A 19,107-nucleotide genomic window follows, 5' to 3' on the forward strand; every position below is an offset into this window, starting at 1 on the left:
AGCATATTAAAGTCTAAGCAGAATAGCAGATTCAAGTCAGCGGCCACGGGGAGGGCCGGATCCGCGGCGGCTTGCGGGAGGGGCGGTCGGCGGCAGCTTTGGGGGAGAGGCGCGGGCTAGGACTGGCACGATGTGGATGGGAGGCGGCTGTGGTAGGGAGGGAGGTGGATAAGGTTAGGGCTCAGGGTTAGAAGAACAGGGGCGTGCTGGGAACCGTCCGATCGAGATCGGACGTACAACATCAGCGACACTAAAGAGGCCGGAAGAGAGTTTGGGTTGTTTTTGCGAAGTGGGCCGAGGCGCCAGCCCAATACTGTTTGATGTTTTCCCTTTTCTTTTTCAGTCCAATAAATAGGGATAATACATTTAAATTCTCATAAATGTATATTATTGTTTGAAATGTATTAAAATTATTTCAGTGAACAAATACACGAAATAGATGTTTTGTTAAATTTTCATGCAAAAAATAAAAGTTAGCTACAGATCATCTTAAATCTTGCTGGAGAGCATAGAGTTTGACTATAAACATGTTCTGAATACGAAAGAAAGCCTAAACTTGTGGATATTTTATTTTCATGATCAAACATACTAAACCAATAGCATATTAAATTAGCTATTGAGCACCTTGAATTTTACTAGAGTGTAGAGAGTTGAGTGTAACTATATGCTCTTAAATCGACATCAAATGACATAACCTCAATTTTATTTTCTTGATAAAACTATTTTGTGATATTATTATGATGTGGTTTGGTCCCTAGCCAAATTTCATAATTTTGTAAGAAATTTAAGAATATTAGATTCTAGGAACTATCAAACGACAAAGAAAACTTAGAGCATCTTAGTATAAAAAATTAATTTCCCTGTGGGTTGTGCCAAGTTCCCTTGTGTTTAAGCTAACCCACAGGGAAATGAGCAATTTCCCTGTGCGTTTTTTCTTTTCCTTGTGGGTTTGATTACACACGGGGAAATGAGTAATTTGCCTGTGGGTTTGGTTATTTCCCTGTGCGTTTTTTGATACCGACAAGGAAATGCAAATTTCCCTGTGCGTGTCTGAAAAAATGACCCACAGGGGAATGGGGCACACACATGGAAATTCCAGTTTCTGATCAGACATACAGCATGGGACAAAATATCAAACCAAATTAGTGACAATTAATTATTAAGTTGAATATCTTACAAGCTTTGACAAAACAAGACCACAAATTTGTGCAATAATTCGGCTACAATCATAAATCTCGAGAGCTTTCCTGCAGTATCCGGTGGATGGCCCAGTAGAACCAAATAATTGATTGTTCCTCACAATAATGATATTTTGAAGGCAATAGTAATAGATGAAAACTGCACTGAACTCTGAAAGCAACCAGAGAATTGGCCCGGACCATCTATATCTGATGAAATAATTCTAATAATAAGTTCCAGAACCGACGCGAACAACCTGCAGCAATGATACAATAAATTCTGACAACCCTGTGCTTCATCCCGCCGGCGACCTCAGGGCATTGCATCGCCGGCATCACTGTCGGATATGGGCTGAGCACTTGAACTTAGGACCACGTCACCATCCACTGAATGTGATGTACTGATGCACGAGTACATGATTGATCAGGGATGTGGAAACAAGGAGCAACACAACTGACTGATCAGGAGTAACTAGTTGGAGTTGGATATCCGATACGTAACGGTAGCTGCAGACAGCTGCTCAAGTTTTTGGATCTTGGGACAGTGATTGGTGTGGAAGACTGTGGAATTACCTGGCTGGAAAGAAACTATGCCATGTTGAGAGTGCATAGAATTTCATGGCAAGCCATTGATTGGACCGTAGCTTATGGTGGTTGGACAGCAAGGTTGAGATCTGTCCATTAGATGTTTGTGGACGAGTACTTGTGGACGATTTGAAAGAGGCATCGAGGTTTCCAAAGTGAATATTTCACTGATTGGAACTGGCTGTTGTGTTATTAAGCGTGTTTCAGAACCTATTTCATGGGAAATTCACAATAATTTTGAAGGAAATAATGCTCCTACTAGAGTAATGTACAAATTTATTGTTCTAGAGAAGACCTTAAAAGAATTGTTACAATGTGCTGGACAAAACGTTTTTCCCCTGACACTGCGTGGCATGTTGGGCAAAACATTTAGGAACACTTTCACAAGAAAATATCAGGGTTACCTAACTCCACACTATGTCCTCTACAGAGTAAAGTAACCTTAGTTGAACACCCTTATTTATACCAACAAAAGATCCTTGGAATGATGCTTTTGCAACTTTATAAAGATCCATGTCTTGGCAATGAACTTTTCAAGATCCTTCTTTTTCTGAAAAGGGACCTTTTCAAGATCCATAGGAGTGGATGCCTGTGTTTCCAAACATGAAGTCCAACCCTGTTCCGCACCTACTGACTCATCGCAGGTGATGGAATGGTTAGAATATTAAGAATCGAGTCATGGAGAGAGGCAGAGATCGAATATTGTTCCAAGAGGTGAGTGAATACCGGCAGATCAGATCTCTGGCTGCATCTTTGTTCCTTAGCTATGCTACGGAGGAAGTCCTGTATATGCCCTCGGACACAAGGCAGCTGTTGCCATGCTGTGACTTAGTAAAGACCTTAGGGCTCATATATTGCCTTGTGCAACATACCAGAAGTTTTCAAAAAAAAATATTAAACAAAAAAATGGGGCACTTAGATGGGTTGATTGTTGCTTTATTTTCATACACGAAATGTGAACTCCAAGATATTCTGTAAGATTTCTAACTGAGTGATTGCTATATGGTCACTAGGTGTCTCTAGAGCTGAGTTGATCATTCAGAAGAAGAAAAGTTTACAGCAAAAAGCTAGCTTCTAGATCAGATGTGAACATCTGATGTTTCCATAAGCAAAAGCAAACAAAGGAGCATAATTCGTTTAATTTGCACTGAAATTTGCAGCATCGATAACCATTGGTGTTAAGTGGATATCTAGTATACTCTTGTTAGTGCGATAATTCTGGCATGAGTCATGAAAGCATGGAAATATTTTGCTTTTCCTTCAGTAATGACTATTTGAGTAATCAAACGCCCACAACATCATTTGCACAAACAAGTTCTCATAACATCACTGAGCACCCACCAGGAAGATACAACTTTAGGTCGGTTGTCGCACTAGCTTCTTAACACCAACTTTTAACAACGTTATTCACTTTCCTGCAAAGTGAAGAGGGATCGTTAAAGAATAAAATCAATCAGCATTCTGATTATTCTATGCGCTTTCTGATGTGAAATATATCATCACAGAGTCAAGAGAGTTAATTAGTTCAGCTGTTCTGGTTTGAGTCACGTTTGTTTCTCGGAATCTATCACATAGGAGAGAAATACAAAAATTGATCATTCGGGCATTCAGCTGCAGTTTTGACCAAAAAAAAACGTGACGCAGAGCAGTTCTCAAATAAGAACTGGCACCATCCATATTCTTACTGATTCATATATTGAATTATCGATAGATGCACACATGTATCAATTGCAGCACAGCATGCATATACGATCCTGGTTACATGAGCGGATGATTGTGCAAAACAGAACAGGAATGCTAGATTGCTGCCGGTGCGTAGAACAAGAACTATACTTGGCATATCAGCAAGACAGCAACACCGCGCATAATTCTTTTCTGATATGAGTGTTCTCGCCAGGGATAGAAGCTAGAATTCAGGTCGCCAGAGGCACCACTGCGGATAACTAAGCTCCGGCCTCCTGCTACTGAAAATTTCTTGGTCTCCTGTCAATCCCGGATTGGTAATTCAGCGCTTCAGTACTGGTCGGGCCAGAGGAAGGAGCCCATGGCGAACTTTCTCTTGCTGTCGAGGTCTCCGGCGACGGGGAGGCCGTACTCGCGGAGCAGGCAGTCGACGCGCCACTCCGGCATGGTCTCGTAGTCGGCCTTCTTGTACCGCGGGTAGTGCAGTGGCATCTGGAAGGCGTAGCTGCTGCAGTTCTTCTGGCCTGCAGCTTGCTGCTGATCGGTGGCAGCAACCGCGCTGTTCTTCGTGCCAACGCCGGCCGCCTTCGCCATGCTCATGCTACTGATGGTGGTTGGGCCTAGGGAACCCATGCTTTCTGTGTGTGAGAGCTCACGCGCGTGCAGGCGTGTGCGTGAGTGAGAGGGAGAGGAGATGTCTGTGTGTTTGTTGTGCTGTTATCGCTGAAAGAGGGCTCAAGTATGTGGAGGCTTTTATAGGGGAAGGGAAGGAATGCTGTGGACGATGCTAGAACCTTATAGTGAAGCTAGTGGCTGAGAGAATTTTGCTGAACCAGTCACTGATTTCAAGTTGGCATTCATGTTGATCACACATTTGCTCTTGCAACTGCAATCATGTATCTACTCTTGCCATTCTATGAATGATTTAAACCGATTGAATTAATCGGCCAATGGTTATTGAATTATTTGCTCTGGACTCGTTTGGTTATTGACATGTGGATATGCCACTGTTCCGATATTATGCTCTATGATAGTTTGAGGATTGAACGATGACTCAGGCTCTAGTTGAGAGCCTTCCAATCCCACTACGGCTCATATGCGGGTGTTGGCATATCATGTTAAGACATGCATCCATACAAGGTTTTTTTTAGAAAAAGAAAATTAAGGTAGGAGCACTGCCATGTTATTTAAGAGAGGATAGGAAGTCCATTATTAATCCATAAAGGACAAAGCCACGAGACGTCTTCTCTCTGCTTTTGCACTGAGTTTTCTTAATGCTCATGATAGTTTGATCAATATATGCATATTTCAATTTTCTCATAATCAATGATATATACTCCCTTCGTCCCAAATTATAGGTCGTTTTGACTTTATTAGATTTATGAACTTTATTATGCACTTAGATAGACCATATGTCTAGATATATAATAATATCTATGCATCTGGAAAAGCTAAAACGACCTATAATTTGAAACGGAGGGAGTAATAGTTAACAACAAGAGTGGATTTTCATAATTTAATTGTTGCGCCTATTAATTAGAAACAAACTTTTTTTCACACTCTTTACATTTCCATTACAAGAATAACAGATTGATGGGCTCTAATAGTCCACATAAGACAAGTAGCTGGGCAACCATAAAACCACAGGCTTCCAAAATTAATGAGTGAATGCCCTGAAGTGACATGCGCCTTCTTGAGAAGGAAAATCGACATATTAGATGATAGGGATGGCAGCAGAGAGTGCTATAATAACAATTATATCACAACATGCATACTCATAAAACATTCACGTCAAGTTGTCAATAGTGATGATGGATAGAAACCTGCTCCCTACACAGAAGGTCACCTCTTGAGAGCTACTAGGGCCCTAGGTGTGAGGGTGCTTAACTTACTTGAAGTTGGGTTTATGGAATAGCAAGTGTGTTTATAGTTATTTTCTTTCATAATTAAGAGCAGTCACACAAACCATTTATGCAATCACAAAAGGTGAGTGGTGTTCAACTTGTTGGATGGTAGATTTAGGTAAAATGATTTATAAAAAATTTGCGGCTGTTCTTGCCCTGATAATTTTCTCCATTACAGTTAAAAACATCTTGATTTTTCTCAAAAAAAAATCGAATTTGAGTTAAGCTCTCGCTAAGTTTTCAATTCCACATAATTTTCTCAATTTTAGTTACGTGCTCTTTATTTCTCAGATTAAAAGTTGTCCAAATTTGTGTTAAAATGCTCTCAGTAAGTTTTCACTTCCAAATTTAAATTGATGGGTTTTAGTATGCATTAAAACTACCTGTCCAATTTAGCTAAAAGATCCCAAAAAGATTTTTAGTTCAATCGGAAGAGGAGAGACATTAGAAACGGGATGTACTTCTGGCAACAATATGGTAGGTGTAGGTGATTTAAAATTTTTATATAATACTATTGGTGGCTTCCTTACAAATTTAAAGAGAGAGGGTGAATCATAGAGGCACTAAAGCGACATGCAGCATCGTAGCAAGGAATTGGATCGATATGATAGGGATACCAATAGAGGCATCTACAGCCATTTCATCATGCCAGTACTCACGAAACTTTCATGCCAAAATATGGCAACAATATTGGTACCTGTTTGGAGTTTATCTCTTGAGAAGTACGAAGGCCCCAATTTTTGAGAGTGCTTAATTAGCTTACAAAGCCTGAGTGGGTCTTAGCTTCCAGAAAAAACAAGAAGCATGAGGAACTGCACACATCATTTTGGCGTGGTTTCATTCATAACTTGGAGTCTAAAAACAAGATTAGAGACTTCTATCTCTATTTTCATGACTTTAAAGTTACAAATAATGTTGTTACTCAAAATGAGAAAAAGGAAACAGATATGCCCAGTACCTAAAGCCCTATAACCAGAGGCAGAGCTTGAACTTGCTATTCAACCAAGGTCCCGTTTGGATCCTTGGAATTGAATTCCATTCTAATAATCATAATTTATACATAAATTAATTAAACTAATATAGTTGTACGTGGAATATATTTGTATATTATTGTTGGCTATATGGGAGAGATACTTATGTGCTGCACTTCTGCTATAGGGAAGCGAGTCGAAGAGCGTGCTATAAGTTGCATATTAGAAATATAGCACGAGGATCTATAGAATCAATTTCCATCTCCCACCCCCATGAATTTAAGATAGTATCTAAACTTTAAAAAGTTGAGTAATGACTACTCCATTAAGTAGATTTCTTTTCTTTAAAATGAAGGAATCCAAACGGGATCCGATAGAAATTAGGCTGTTCGTTTGATATCGCTGCTGTAGCAGCAGCAGCTGAGTGTGCGGACTGAGGCTAGACTGTGGGACCTGTTACCCTGTGCAGCTGCAGCTGCTTGTGCAGCCCAGCCCAAGAAAAGTCAGAGGAGTCCAAGCCTCCAAGGGACATCAAATCATTTCTTTTTTACTTTACTCCCAATAGTCATCTTGATTCTTGAATGTTACCTCAGAGCATAAAACAATTGCTATGGGGTCGAGGGGAACGATGAATTCAAATATAAGACGATAAACCTCTCTATCCATTAATTAGGAGCATCTCCAAGAGTCTCCTAAAAAATTTTTCCTCAAAACTATGTATTGAGGATTCTACTAAAAATTTCTTTTCCCAAAATCATACCATTCCACAGCAGATCCCCAATAATAAATTCCCCAAGCGCGTGGACCCTCCCCAAAGCCAAGAGCTGGCCGGGCCTCGGTCTCCCTTTGTCTCCCTTCCTTTTCTTTCTTCGTGCTTCTTCCTGCGGACACAGACCGAACCGAGCTCGATCCAGACAACTTCCCCGGCCAAATCCAAGCACCTCGACCATCCCCTTCAAATCGCTACCATACACACCTTCCTCACCTCCCAAGCTCCACCCTCCACTACTCCTAGGCGCCGGGCATGGCCCCTTCGGTCGAGGATTGAGGTTCCCCGACCCACCACTGCCAATGCCACCTGAAGCTCCGCCTCGCCGGTGAACTCCACCCTCCGGCCACTCCTTCCCCAAGCGACCATCAAAATGGAATCCTGGTGAGACGCTAGTGCCCACGCCCTCGCTCCCTCCTCTCTCCGCCCGCCGCTGTGGTTGCCGGAATCAGCACGCCGCCAGTTCGTCGTGCCACCGCTGGCAAAATAAATCGCGGGAAACTAATGGCGCGCAGGAAAGGATGAGCACGCGAGGGACGATTGGGGAAGCGCTAGCTCGCGAAAATATGCGGGAGAACGGAGGCCGGATGTGGACTACCATATTTTTTTGGTGACGATGGGGGTGTTGTTGGAGCGTGGGATTTCTACTTTTTCTCCCTAAATCTGATTTTCGTGTTGTTTTAAGGGGGCTCTTGGAGTTACTCTAAGTCCATGAAAAAGTTTTAAAAGTGGATCGTGACCTTTATTTCTCATGTAAAATAGTGTCAGTTGCTACAAAACTTTATTATTATAAAAATTCACTTAAATGCGCATATACTAATGCAACTTCTGGTACGGTGAACATGTATATTATTTTATTAATCATCGCTAAAAATTGTAAAGTTTGACCTTTTCAAGTAAATGCACACCTTATATAGGGAGTACTACATACTTACCTGCACTGGTTCCTTCCGGTTTTTATGCGCCCTGTGGCATATTGATTTATGGATTCACAGCTGTCCTCTCTTCTCCGAGATGGTCGCAGTCGCAGATAAGGCATTACAAAAGTTCAATTTGTCAAATTAGCCAAGTTGTTTAACCTCGAATGTTGCTCAAATTGGCCAAGGTGGTAACCAGAAGTAAGCAGTACTGGTAGCCAGCTGTAAGACCACTGAAGCAGGTCAAAGCGGATTCATACTCGCAGTAGATCAGACTTCAGAGGCACAAGACGAGTTATGGACATGTGAATTTTGTGCAGGATGCTAGAATAAAGATAGTGGCTGAGAGAATGTTTAGGGGGACATCGATCTTAAATTGCAAGTTGGAATGCTTCTTAATACCCAATACCCATCATTAGCTCTTAAATGATCTTGCAATACAGTAATTAAGGATCAGCCACTTGTCCTCTGGAGATGTGAACCAGAACTTTATTAACTCGTCAAAGATTATATGCCAGTGGTATGGATATTCTCCTCCGCGAATATGTTTCAATTGACTGATATGGCATATCTAAGCATATTTCAGTGATTTGCTTAATTTGATGGTTGTGCGCAACTGCCCATCAGTAATGACATATTTCACTTCAAGATCGGAATTACACCATTTATATCCTTAGGCAACTCCCTGATGTGCCTATTGAAATATGAGGAAACTAGCTAGGCAAGAAGCAATGCCATGGTCGTATGGAACACAAATGTCTCTACATTACAAAACAAAGCAACTCCTTGCTTATATAAAAAAGTTGGTTGAATGGTAAATGACCTAAAGAGACATGATCCATCTTGAGAAGGAAGCTTGATACTGCTAGATGATAGAATAGCTAGCTGTAGACAACTGTATGTCAAGGCGTTGTTAACAGTGATGGATATCTGTTCCCTACACGGAGAGGTACCTCTTGAGAACTACTCCTTCAATTTCAAATTGTACATACATAATTTTTCCTATGTATCTAGATATAATATATATCTAGATGTATGTCAAAACCTAAGAACCTAGAAAAGCTAAAACAACCTACAACTTGTATGTCGTTTTGAGTCCTAAAACTGATTTTATGAGAGGTGGAAGCTGTAGTTCCGTCAACTTTTACTTTTCCAGGTTCAATATACATGGTGCTACTGAATTAACAAATTTTAATTTCGCCTGCCATCTCTTTTCTGTTATATTGTTCAAAACAAGAAGATTATAAATATCCTTGGACACTATTTAAGCATCATTGTGTCTATGCATGGTTAGACTAAATTCAACCAAAGATGATCAAATTTAAATCTTGTAACGTATGCGCACCTTTATAAAACAGCTGAATTAGTAAACATAAGCATGATGAAAAGCCACACATCATTTTGAAGCGGTATAAATTTCCAAACTGAAGCTGAAACAACCTGACAGAATGTGTGAAAAATACATGATGGGATTTTTGAAGTCGGAAATTGCGCACGCACAACTGATACAGTTTAGTACGGTGTTCTTAGATTAGATGCTACAAAGATATATATCTAAGGTTCTCTGAGTGTTTTCTTGTATTACTATGGGTATCGGTTATGGTTTAGTATCTGCTAGGAGATCTCAGTCATTAAGCCAGTCCAACTATAGCAACCACAAATCCTGCTACAGCCGCTTCAGTTGCTAGATGACGTATGCCAGGGCATCTACAAGATGGATTTGCGTCACGACACCTTCCTGATGCTTCTAGAGACTTCCACACGGGATAGAGGTCTGTCTTCGTCGAGAGCTCGAGTCTGTGGGTGCTGCTGGACGAGAGGCGTTCGTTGATTTGCAAAACCATGGCCGGTTTCAATCTAGACTTCGCCCCAGCTACGTCCCCAACCCTGGTAACGTGCTGAATGCCTGGATCACAGGTTCCCGGAAGAAAACCCGGCCACTAGTTACCGGCAAACCGTCAGAACTTGCAAGTTTGAAACCCTGCTTCTTTCTCTCAATCCAAGTGTAACAACACTGAAACAGATCAGAGTTTTACAACTGCAATCGTTCAGAATTCAGAGACGCAAAGCGTGCATAGAACACTTCAACTCTTCTTTGAAACCTCAAAAATGGAAAAGGCAAAATTAACAAAAAGGCATAACACACGATCTCTGATAAAATAAACACATCTTATTCCATAGCCATACAGGGCGCAAGAAACACGCATTCACCGCCTCTGTGTCATATTACACGCAGATGATTAAGTTAAGATGACCCTCTTTCTAAATAGTGAGTGTGACGAGATACATAATCAGGTTGCTACTGCTATGTAGTATACTATGTGGTATTACTGAAGCTGCGTGCAGATAGATGCAGCCTCGTCCTCTGAATATACGGTGGCAGGGTGAAATCACGCCCGGGCGGCGGTGAGCTTCCTTCTCCAGTTCAGTACTCGTCGGGCCAGAGGAAGGCGCCCATGGCGAAGCGGCGCTTGCTGTCGAGGTCGCCGTCGGCGGGGAGGCCGTACTCGCGGAGCAGGCAGTCAACGCGCCACTCCGGCATCGCCTCGTAGTCCGCCTTCTTGTACCGCGGGTAGTGCAGCGGCATCCGGAAGCCGCAGACGCCGCTGCCGAACACGCCGCACCTGCCGCCGCCCTCGTTCCTCTCCTGCTCCGGCGGCTGGCCGCCGACGCCGCCGTTGGGCTTGGCCATGCTCACGGTCACGGTAGGGCCCAAGGATCCCATGGCGCGCAGGGACTCTGGAGAGACAGCAAGAAGCTGCTGTTGATGTTGCTTGGCTGGCTCGAGTGATCTTGCGAAGGGGATGATCAGCCGTAGAGGCCTTTTTATAGAGGGGGAATGGGAGAGGAATACCAGCAGCGTGGATAGTGGTAGGGGTTGTTCACTGCGATTGTGTTATGAAGTTTATGGGAGACTCTTGTACTAGGCGGTTACAGCGTTTCATCATCGACATCACGTTGATACAATGGTCGTGGAGCACTTGCTCACGTAAGAAATGGCGTTTCATCGTTCAGCCTCGCTTCGCACGTATTCGTCAAAAGATACCTTGATGTCAATTTTATCATAATCACAGCTTTGCTTCGGGAGATGCTGTGCCTGTGTTTTTAAGGACTTCATTTAACTCCCCAATTCATGCAACAGGATCTTATTACTAGACTCATCCAAAAGATTAGAGTTCTTCTCAGTTCCAGAAAAAAAACATTTCAAGTAGAGTATTCTGGGCGCTGATTTCTCCTCTTGCAAGGAATTTATTTACTCCGTGACTGATGCAACAGAATCTCATACTAGAATGAACCATAAGATTAGAGATCTTCTCTCTGCCGAGAAACATTTCAAGGAGAGTATCTTGGGGATTGTGGTTAGGATGGGGTTGCATGAGTTCGGCGTGCATTGCAGGCAGGCTTGCGTCGCAAGCGTTTCTGTTCCAAGGGATGTGACGTGCTGTGGTGAGCACTGAGCACTGGGCCGGCAAGGCGCTGATACTATGGGCGACACGAAACAGGGGCAGGGGCACACCCCTTGTGCACAAACGGCAACCTCCTTTCGGCAAATCTGTTTCCCCTCTCCACCTCATTTCGATTTTGTTGTCTAGCCAAAACTGACATTCCTCGAAGAAATGGAGAAGGGGAAAACAAGAAGGGAATAGCATCATACTAACTTCGAGAAAGAAACTCAGATTGGCGCATCAAAACAAGCTGCGTATCCTTTTCGCGCAACAAAGAAAATGGTGAGCCTTTGCCTTTTCCCTCTTCTCAACAAGCGGAAGGAGGGTCACGGTGAGAAGAAACCAGTGAAGAGGGGAACCGCACCGAATCCGAGCCTGTTATACCAGATCGATCTGGCTCAACTCATCGATCAGTCGCCATTGATGGTTACCGTTTCCTTTGTGCATCTCAGTTGCTGTCTTTATCTGATGTTCCTTGATTGCTTTAACGAGCATTGTTGGAAACTTACAACTGCCAACCTTCACCGGTATTTTGCAGAAAAAGAATAGATTGCGTTTCAAGCTTTGTTTCCAGCATCAGTTATTGTGCACAGGGAAAACAAGAAACGTCTCCACAGGCACGCTCTAGATGAAGAGCTCCTTTGCTAAAAACTATCAAAGCGCACCAAAAAGGAATACCTGAAGGCAATGCTGCCTTTACAAGCCACCTTGCCCACCTCCTTTTCCTCCCATTAACTCAAAAAAAGGAAAGTCTTGAATTTGGGGGAAACCATGTAAACTCTATAACAGCCTATGCATTAAGAGATTACTAGGGGAATCCACCACAGAGAACAGATTTACAGTGTGGTCGAATCGAACCATAAAGTTCTCAAATTCTCGGTGAAAAATAACTCCCATCCAGGCCATACGGCTGAAATGGAACTGACCTCAGAAAGAAAAGGCACTCCCCATATATTCACCGGCCAACTTTATTATGTCAAGTGTTTATGTTCTCAAAAGATTCTCTAATGTTATTAAGCTTTCATAGAAGTAAGCCACTGGAAAGGCCACTACATATCCTTCCATTGTAACTCATAAGACTAAAATAAAAATATATCATATACATAACTAGGTTGAAGACAACTTAGTCTGAAATTTACGTATCTGGGGTGGGCAGTCAAGTCATCCCTGGACCAATCCTAGCGAAATTTAAGCAAGGTCCATAGTTCACATGGTCACATAGCTTCTCCTTTATAGCCTAGAGTGTCTAGGGCCAGCTCACCTGGAACCTAAAAGTTTTCTTGAGGAAGAGGGAAGAATCTCAGGACTCAATGCTGCCGATCAAAAAAGATACAGCACAGTGCCGATCTTTCTAAAGGCGGCGAGTAGCTGAGTACTAGCAAGTAGGCATACATGCAGAGAATTCAGTACAGATGACCAAAACCCAAGCAGGTACTGCTATACCAATGAAAAGCTATACTTAGTTATACAGCCTAATATGCAGCAATAGAATCACAGAGAAGGCACACCATTCAATGAATTCTTGAAAGGGCTTGAACCAACAAAAACAAGAGGGTAGTGGGCAGCCAACAAAGGTAGCATCAATTTTCACGCACAGTTATACAAACTTGCATTGGTACATCAATAACCATCTGGCAGCTGCCTGAGATATTGCAACAAGCACCATGCACTCGCTTGGTTGTGAGATTGAGGCTCAACCACAGCAAGAAATACAATTTTCGGCTATACATTGCATTTTTCTAAGTACACATTTTAAGAGGAGATTTTTCATGTTTCAAGAAGGAAATTTTGTTCACGCATCAAGGCATGTATCTTATAATGCAAATGGTATGGTCAAGGTGCAGGCTGAAGACTCAAACATTTGTACAATAAAACTGTTTATAATCATAAGTATATACAGAAGCAACCTAATTTAACAATGATGTGACTTTTGTGAATTGAATGGATTTACACTGTGATACCTTCTTGTAGATTAAAGAGTGAACAGCTACTGGCATAAAAACAACAATTTATAGCAACTGATGATAAAAAATCAGGATGATGAATGCTAGAAACACTATCTAGTCAGATATACTACTACATAACACGATGACAGACACTTGATCACAACTGATGAGGACAGCATTATTTGATTTGAATTAAATGCCATTACCAAAATACAAATCAACCTTGAAAGACATGTATGAGGATGTACTCAATGAAGTCCAGTTTGAATCTTTCCTTAAAAGATAACTACATGATAGAATGCAGGGAAAAATGACTGTTGTAATATGGAGAGAATAATACACTTTTTTGCAAGGATGACATAACTCATTGCACTCACCAGTTTTGTATCTATACGGCATCATTAATGTGAATTTTGGATACAACGTGGATGAACAGTTATGCAATATTAGAAGAATATTTGCTTTGATTTCCTTTCCCTAAGGCAAAACCATACCAATTAGCCTCCCATCTTTTACCTGTATAAAAGTAGGAAAGCTGGTACGGAAGTTTTTATCCATTGGTGTTACATGCTCACTATTAATTCACCTTTTTCTGAAGCATGAAACTAACGACAGCGGTTGAGATTGCAGCCATGAATTTTTCCACATAGATTAATCAAACAGATCTTGGCCCCAGATAATCAACTAACTGCTCCTTCAATCAACAGTGTTCTACCCTCTGATCAATAGGTTAGCTAACAGTGACATGAGCCTACTTTGATGTAACAGGGAATGTTTGTGGCAATTCAACAAGCATGTGGACAGGCATAAAATACATCTGCAGGGAAATTATGCAGATGATAATGCCTAAGAAAAGCTGCATAAAAAGGGGTTAAAGCAGGTGTTAGTACAAAACAATAACTAACAAGAACCCAGAAGTAGATTTACAATAAAAGCACCTGAACTGTGGCTTTCACACTGAAAAGATATATAGATAAAACCATTGTCAAAAGCATGGCCATTGAAGTTGAGTACACCTGTCAAAACAGAGTTCCATGACACAACCTTTCAGCTTCAGGTGCAGACAAAACGATGTATAAACTTAAAATGAACAAACAACTTTTGCCAAGCAACCTATTAATAAGATAAAATGAGTTCGACAAAATCAAATGTTCCAAACCAACTCACAAAAAGGTTCATGGAAAGAAATTTTCAATAAAGCAAAATTCCTGTATCAACCACTATGAATTGCTACCTAAATCCTCCTTTTCTGACACAGGACATACTGAATTACTGATGGTTCCATTTACATGCCTTCTTAGGCATAGTATGCAATAAAAGAGCCAGAGCAGTCAGTAAGACATTGTTTAAACAAATGCCAACACAGCGAATTGACATAGTCATACAGAGAAAAATACAGTTTCACTTTACAGCATTAGGAACAAACATTAAGTTCAAACTTTTTAGCTGCACTGATAAGGAGGGTCATTTTGCAGTTGCTATGCTTGTATTGAAGCAGCAGAGGCAACACAATCATAAAAATCATGTATTTTGTTTGGGAAATAATATTAAGGCTAATATATATTCTGCTATCCCTTATCCTACTGTTGTTTCTGTCATAATTAATCTGCACTTCAAGACACAATAATACTGTGTTTGCAATCTAGATGACAAAAGGCAGTTAACAAAATACAAAACATTCTCAAAAAGCGGTTCAACCAAAAAAACTATCATAATCTGCTTCAATGGAAAACAGAACCCAAGTGACGTCACCTTAACTATATTGTCTGAATACTTCATCAACCATGATACCAGCAGACCGGTGGACCCTAAATTGAACACAACCATCCATGTTGTGATAGAATAGCCATTAAATAGGCGCTGCCACCAGGGACCCAACTCAAATCCAGCTTTGAAGTCACCATAAATTAGCCATCCCATGTTGAATATAACTCCAAACCTGAAAGCTTATAGGATGAATATTTAGTAGACATGCTGTTCAAGAACACTGGGGAATTCAAGAAGTATGCACAGATGCACAGTGGGTTCTTGGTTGGTGGAATTAGGAATTACAGACAGTGGACAAGTGTAAGATATAGATACCTACGTATACAATTGTACATTTTGCCAGTACAAACTATCATTGTTCTTCTTCATCAAATACTCCGTGTAGACACCAGCTAGTGCTGAAAGACAAGCAGAAAGTATCCCAAGCATGTAACCCTGCAATGGTGCTGAGAAAAGCGAATCGCATGGTGCATCTCCACATCCTTTCACCTGCAAGAGACAGTAAGTTTAAACTCAGTCCAAGTTTAGTAACTAAACTCAACTACAACTAGGCTACATAGCATAGTTAATCCATGTATTTTTAGTTCAAACGAAAATAGCAAATAACACCAACAAAATCAATTTGTTCTGTTAGTTTATTGATTTCATGTATAAAAACGAATACCTCTAGTTAACTAACCAGACCTTAATAAACTTCCCAAAGCTTTCAGTTTATCTAGCAATTATGTGATAGGTTGTGACATTGGTACAATTCTGAAATTAGATTACTGCACATACCAAAGAAAATTACATATATATTCAGTGTCAACAAAACTCACAAAAACCTGACAGCCAGACGATTACGTGCTCACTTTTTTCGACAATGTGCATGAGCACGTATTTTATTAAGAGGAAAGGGTTTAGAAGCAGCCACACCACTGCATCAAGGCAAACTTGTGTAGTTGATTAACTCATCAGTTATCAGAGTGAAACACTACTTAACAAGTTTAAGTAGGGTCATTGTTAAATACATCTTAAGTAAAATAAGAACTCTGCGAGAAAAAATAGAGATATTTTCATAATAACAAACCTGGCTAGTAGTTGTACCAACGGCTAGCAAAACAATCGCCATCCATTGTAGATTTGACAACTTCCTTTTGAGGACAAGCCTGGTAGATTTACAGACAAAAGCAATAGTACTAGTCAATTAAAGGAAGAATAAGCACCAATGACACAGAATACACTTTGATGCATGTAGATTCCACATATTGCTGGCAACAAATCTAAAGTCTAAAATGCATTTGGAGAAACAAACATAAGCTTGTGGAAATAGGAGTAAGCACAACTCTGGAAGCTAAACAACAAAGTGCACAAACATCATGTGAAAAATCTTATTATGAGATGTACACCAAGAAAAAGGTGTAAGCATTTTAGAATCACTGCTTAGACAGTGTAACAAACAGAGAACAGTTTATCATTTATTGCCTGAAAATACTTAACATTAAGATGAATGTTCAAGAAGATTGGATTATGGGAAGGATTACCCACATACAGTGAAACTCAATAAATTATCACAATTATCGCATCTTTAGAAAGTTAAGGGCTTAAACGTTGTTTAAATTACAGGATGTATTAAGATGATAGTTAGCAGTACGAGTGCCAAGTAAAATAACTGATTAAGGCTAGAACACAGACAAAATAAATTCCTGCCACTTCAATTATTCTGAATCATCTGACTATTTTCAAAGTCACAAATGCACATCAAATTCTCAAACAGACTGCTTCGAAGATTGGGTCCAGAGCACACTAGGAAATAAAACATGGATTCTATTGTGCAAATGGTGTTAAGAAGCATAACAGAATGGACACTTTAGTGAAGAGACAAGTTGCACACCTAAACAAAATTCCAGTGGTGACGATTTTCAAGTTTCCCATTATCTGATAGGTAGATGGATCAACATAGGTCAAGGTTGCAAACTGGACATTGTTGTGGATGAGGTATATTACTGAAGGAACAAGATATAGTCGGACACTCCTCCACTCCTTTGTCATCCTTGGTGGAGATGAAGATTGGCATTCCTTCCAAAGGAAGAAACTTGATACAGACAACTGCGTTGAGGACAGGGTAATGTTAGCACAGAGATTCAATTTCAAAAAATTGTCAAGTGCATGTTTTCACCATTTATAATTGACAGATATAAGGGTACCAAACACCTTAAGTACGACAGCTTAAGAATGAAGAGAATTGCAGCTTCGTACCTTGAAAAGTTCTGCTAGGAAGGGAATGGTTGCATAGTCGTACTTATATTTGCCATTGCTCTGGGAGAGAGTAGTCAATATACCCTGCACACAGTCAGGAAAGGGTAATGTACTAATGTTAACACAGGAGATCGACAAATTAAGAAACCAAGTCAAACAACAACACATGTGCAACATTCCAGGGCTATTTAACTATGACTTAAATTCTGCCTCCCATACTCAGACCCAAGATTGTTCAATGACCATGATTATTCACTTCAAATAAAGATTTTTCACTCACGAACTCACAGCCAGATCATTTCCCATTCCACAATTCCACCAAATGGACCCCATGTACCTCACAGCAATACAACATAAGTAACAAATACCAAGCTTCCAGACAACCAGTTTCGCCCAGGACCATGTCTTTCTACCAATGGAATCCCAGGAGTGCATGGTTTTCTCCAATATGGTCATTGCGACAAGCCCCCAACAATGAGGAATAAAATTGCAGGCTGAGGACACCTACGCCATCCATTCCACCGCTCACCTCGAGAGGATACCCCCAAAGCACCCAGCAACCGAATCGTGCAACCAATCCTCGACTGTCGACAGATCTGGACCGCTTTGTTTAGTTCCGTCGGCAGAGAAACAGGAAGAGGAAACGGGGAAAACAGAGATGGTCTAGGGGATTGCCTGGGAGCTGGTGAGGACGGTGAGGAGCGCGGCCACCAAGTACCACTGCATCGTCGTTTCCTTCGACGCCGCGGCGCTGTCCGGGTCTGTACGGAGACGAGATTGGAGGCGGGCGGCAGCCGGCGGCGCACCACTACCGACTAGCAGTGGCAGAGCACGATGAACTTACCTTTTCATTTTACCCCCCGGTACGTTCCGATATTTCTCTATTGTCCAGAAACTGTGCCGGGCCGCTGTGTTTAGTTCCGTAGTGTTGCGGCCCAAGAAATCTCCGACCCGAACACAACAACAAAGCCCATGGATATACACAACAACAAAGTCCTCTGCCCAATACACATCTGCAGCCCACAACCCCGTCTCAACTTGACGAGGCCCAGACGACTTGCTGCACCGACTCCGCCCGCTGACGCGAGCCCGGGAGCTCGCCGACGCGTGTTTGGTTGTGCTTTAATTTTTGGAGAAGCTGCTGTGAGATGAAAATAACTGTAGGAGCTGTGAAACTGTAGGTTGTATAACTGTAATGCCCCTAAAGGTCTGAAGGTCTGTTTATATGCAAATTGTTCGTAATAAAATAATATGTTCACTAATTCGCATGTAAATAACTATTTATATTTTTCATCCGTCAAAGTGACTGGTCCACGTAAATAGAACAATATCCATCAAACAGTCTCGTGCCACTTGTATGTTGTACTAATTTTGCCATTTCAACTCTGAAAACAGTGTTAAGTAGCCAACTTTAGCTCAAAGTTTAGAAAAATTCTAAAAATAGTGTTGATTATAACATGCAAAATGGAATGTATAACATGAGGTTAATAAATTTCAGCAAGATAAATAAAGGTTGATTTGAATATTTAAATTAAAGCCTCAAATATTGAAGTTTGCACTGCAAACTCTGACGGTTAAACTGATGGACAAGTTCTACCGGTTCAGTAAGGGCTCTTGTTTTGCACTAAAGTTCAGAAATCTTTATCTCCAAATCCTTTGATCGTTGGAACAAAAGTGCTATCTATCACTTGTAGCTGATCGTA

At 41.1% G+C, this 19,107-nt stretch overlaps 3 protein-coding genes across 4 annotated transcripts; all 3 read right to left on the reverse strand.

Moving 5' to 3' along the window:
• Positions 1 to 3,412: 3,412 nt before the first annotated feature.
• Positions 3,413 to 4,180, reverse strand: LOC101755134. Its single transcript, XM_004965444.2, has one exon. The coding sequence runs from the start codon at positions 4,077 to 4,079 to the stop codon at positions 3,777 to 3,779; it is 303 nt and encodes a 100-aa protein (XP_004965501.1). The 5' UTR covers positions 4,080 to 4,180; the 3' UTR covers positions 3,413 to 3,776.
• Positions 4,181 to 10,157: 5,977 nt separating this feature from the next.
• LOC101754725 lies at positions 10,158 to 10,856 on the reverse strand. The gene has a single exon (XM_004965443.3). It carries the CDS (start codon positions 10,730 to 10,732, stop codon positions 10,433 to 10,435), a length of 300 nt encoding a protein of 99 aa, XP_004965500.1. The 5' UTR covers positions 10,733 to 10,856; the 3' UTR covers positions 10,158 to 10,432.
• Positions 10,857 to 13,644: 2,788 nt separating this feature from the next.
• Positions 13,645 to 18,266, reverse strand: LOC101754077 (CMP-sialic acid transporter 1). 2 transcript variants are annotated; one of them, XM_004965441.3, is made up of 8 exons: positions 18,080 to 18,266; positions 17,405 to 17,488; positions 17,040 to 17,254; positions 16,236 to 16,314; positions 15,486 to 15,655; positions 15,152 to 15,338; positions 14,338 to 14,415; positions 13,645 to 14,255 (listed from the first exon to the last, which is right to left on the reverse strand). In XM_004965441.3, the coding sequence occupies exons 1-8, from the start codon at positions 18,128 to 18,130 to the stop codon at positions 14,151 to 14,153; spliced, it is 969 nt and encodes a 322-aa protein (XP_004965498.1). In that variant the 5' UTR covers positions 18,131 to 18,266; the 3' UTR covers positions 13,645 to 14,150. The 2 variants fall into 2 exon arrangements, with proteins under 2 accessions (XP_004965498.1, XP_004965499.1); XM_004965442.3 differs by lacking the exon at positions 18,080 to 18,266 and adding an exon at positions 17,934 to 18,059.
• Between the last annotated feature and the right edge of the window lie 841 nt (positions 18,267 to 19,107).

The sequence above is a fragment of the Setaria italica genome, chromosome IV, assembly GCF_000263155.2.
Source record: "Setaria italica strain Yugu1 chromosome IV, Setaria_italica_v2.0, whole genome shotgun sequence".
Lineage (NCBI taxonomy): Eukaryota > Viridiplantae > Streptophyta > Magnoliopsida > Poales > Poaceae > Setaria > Setaria italica.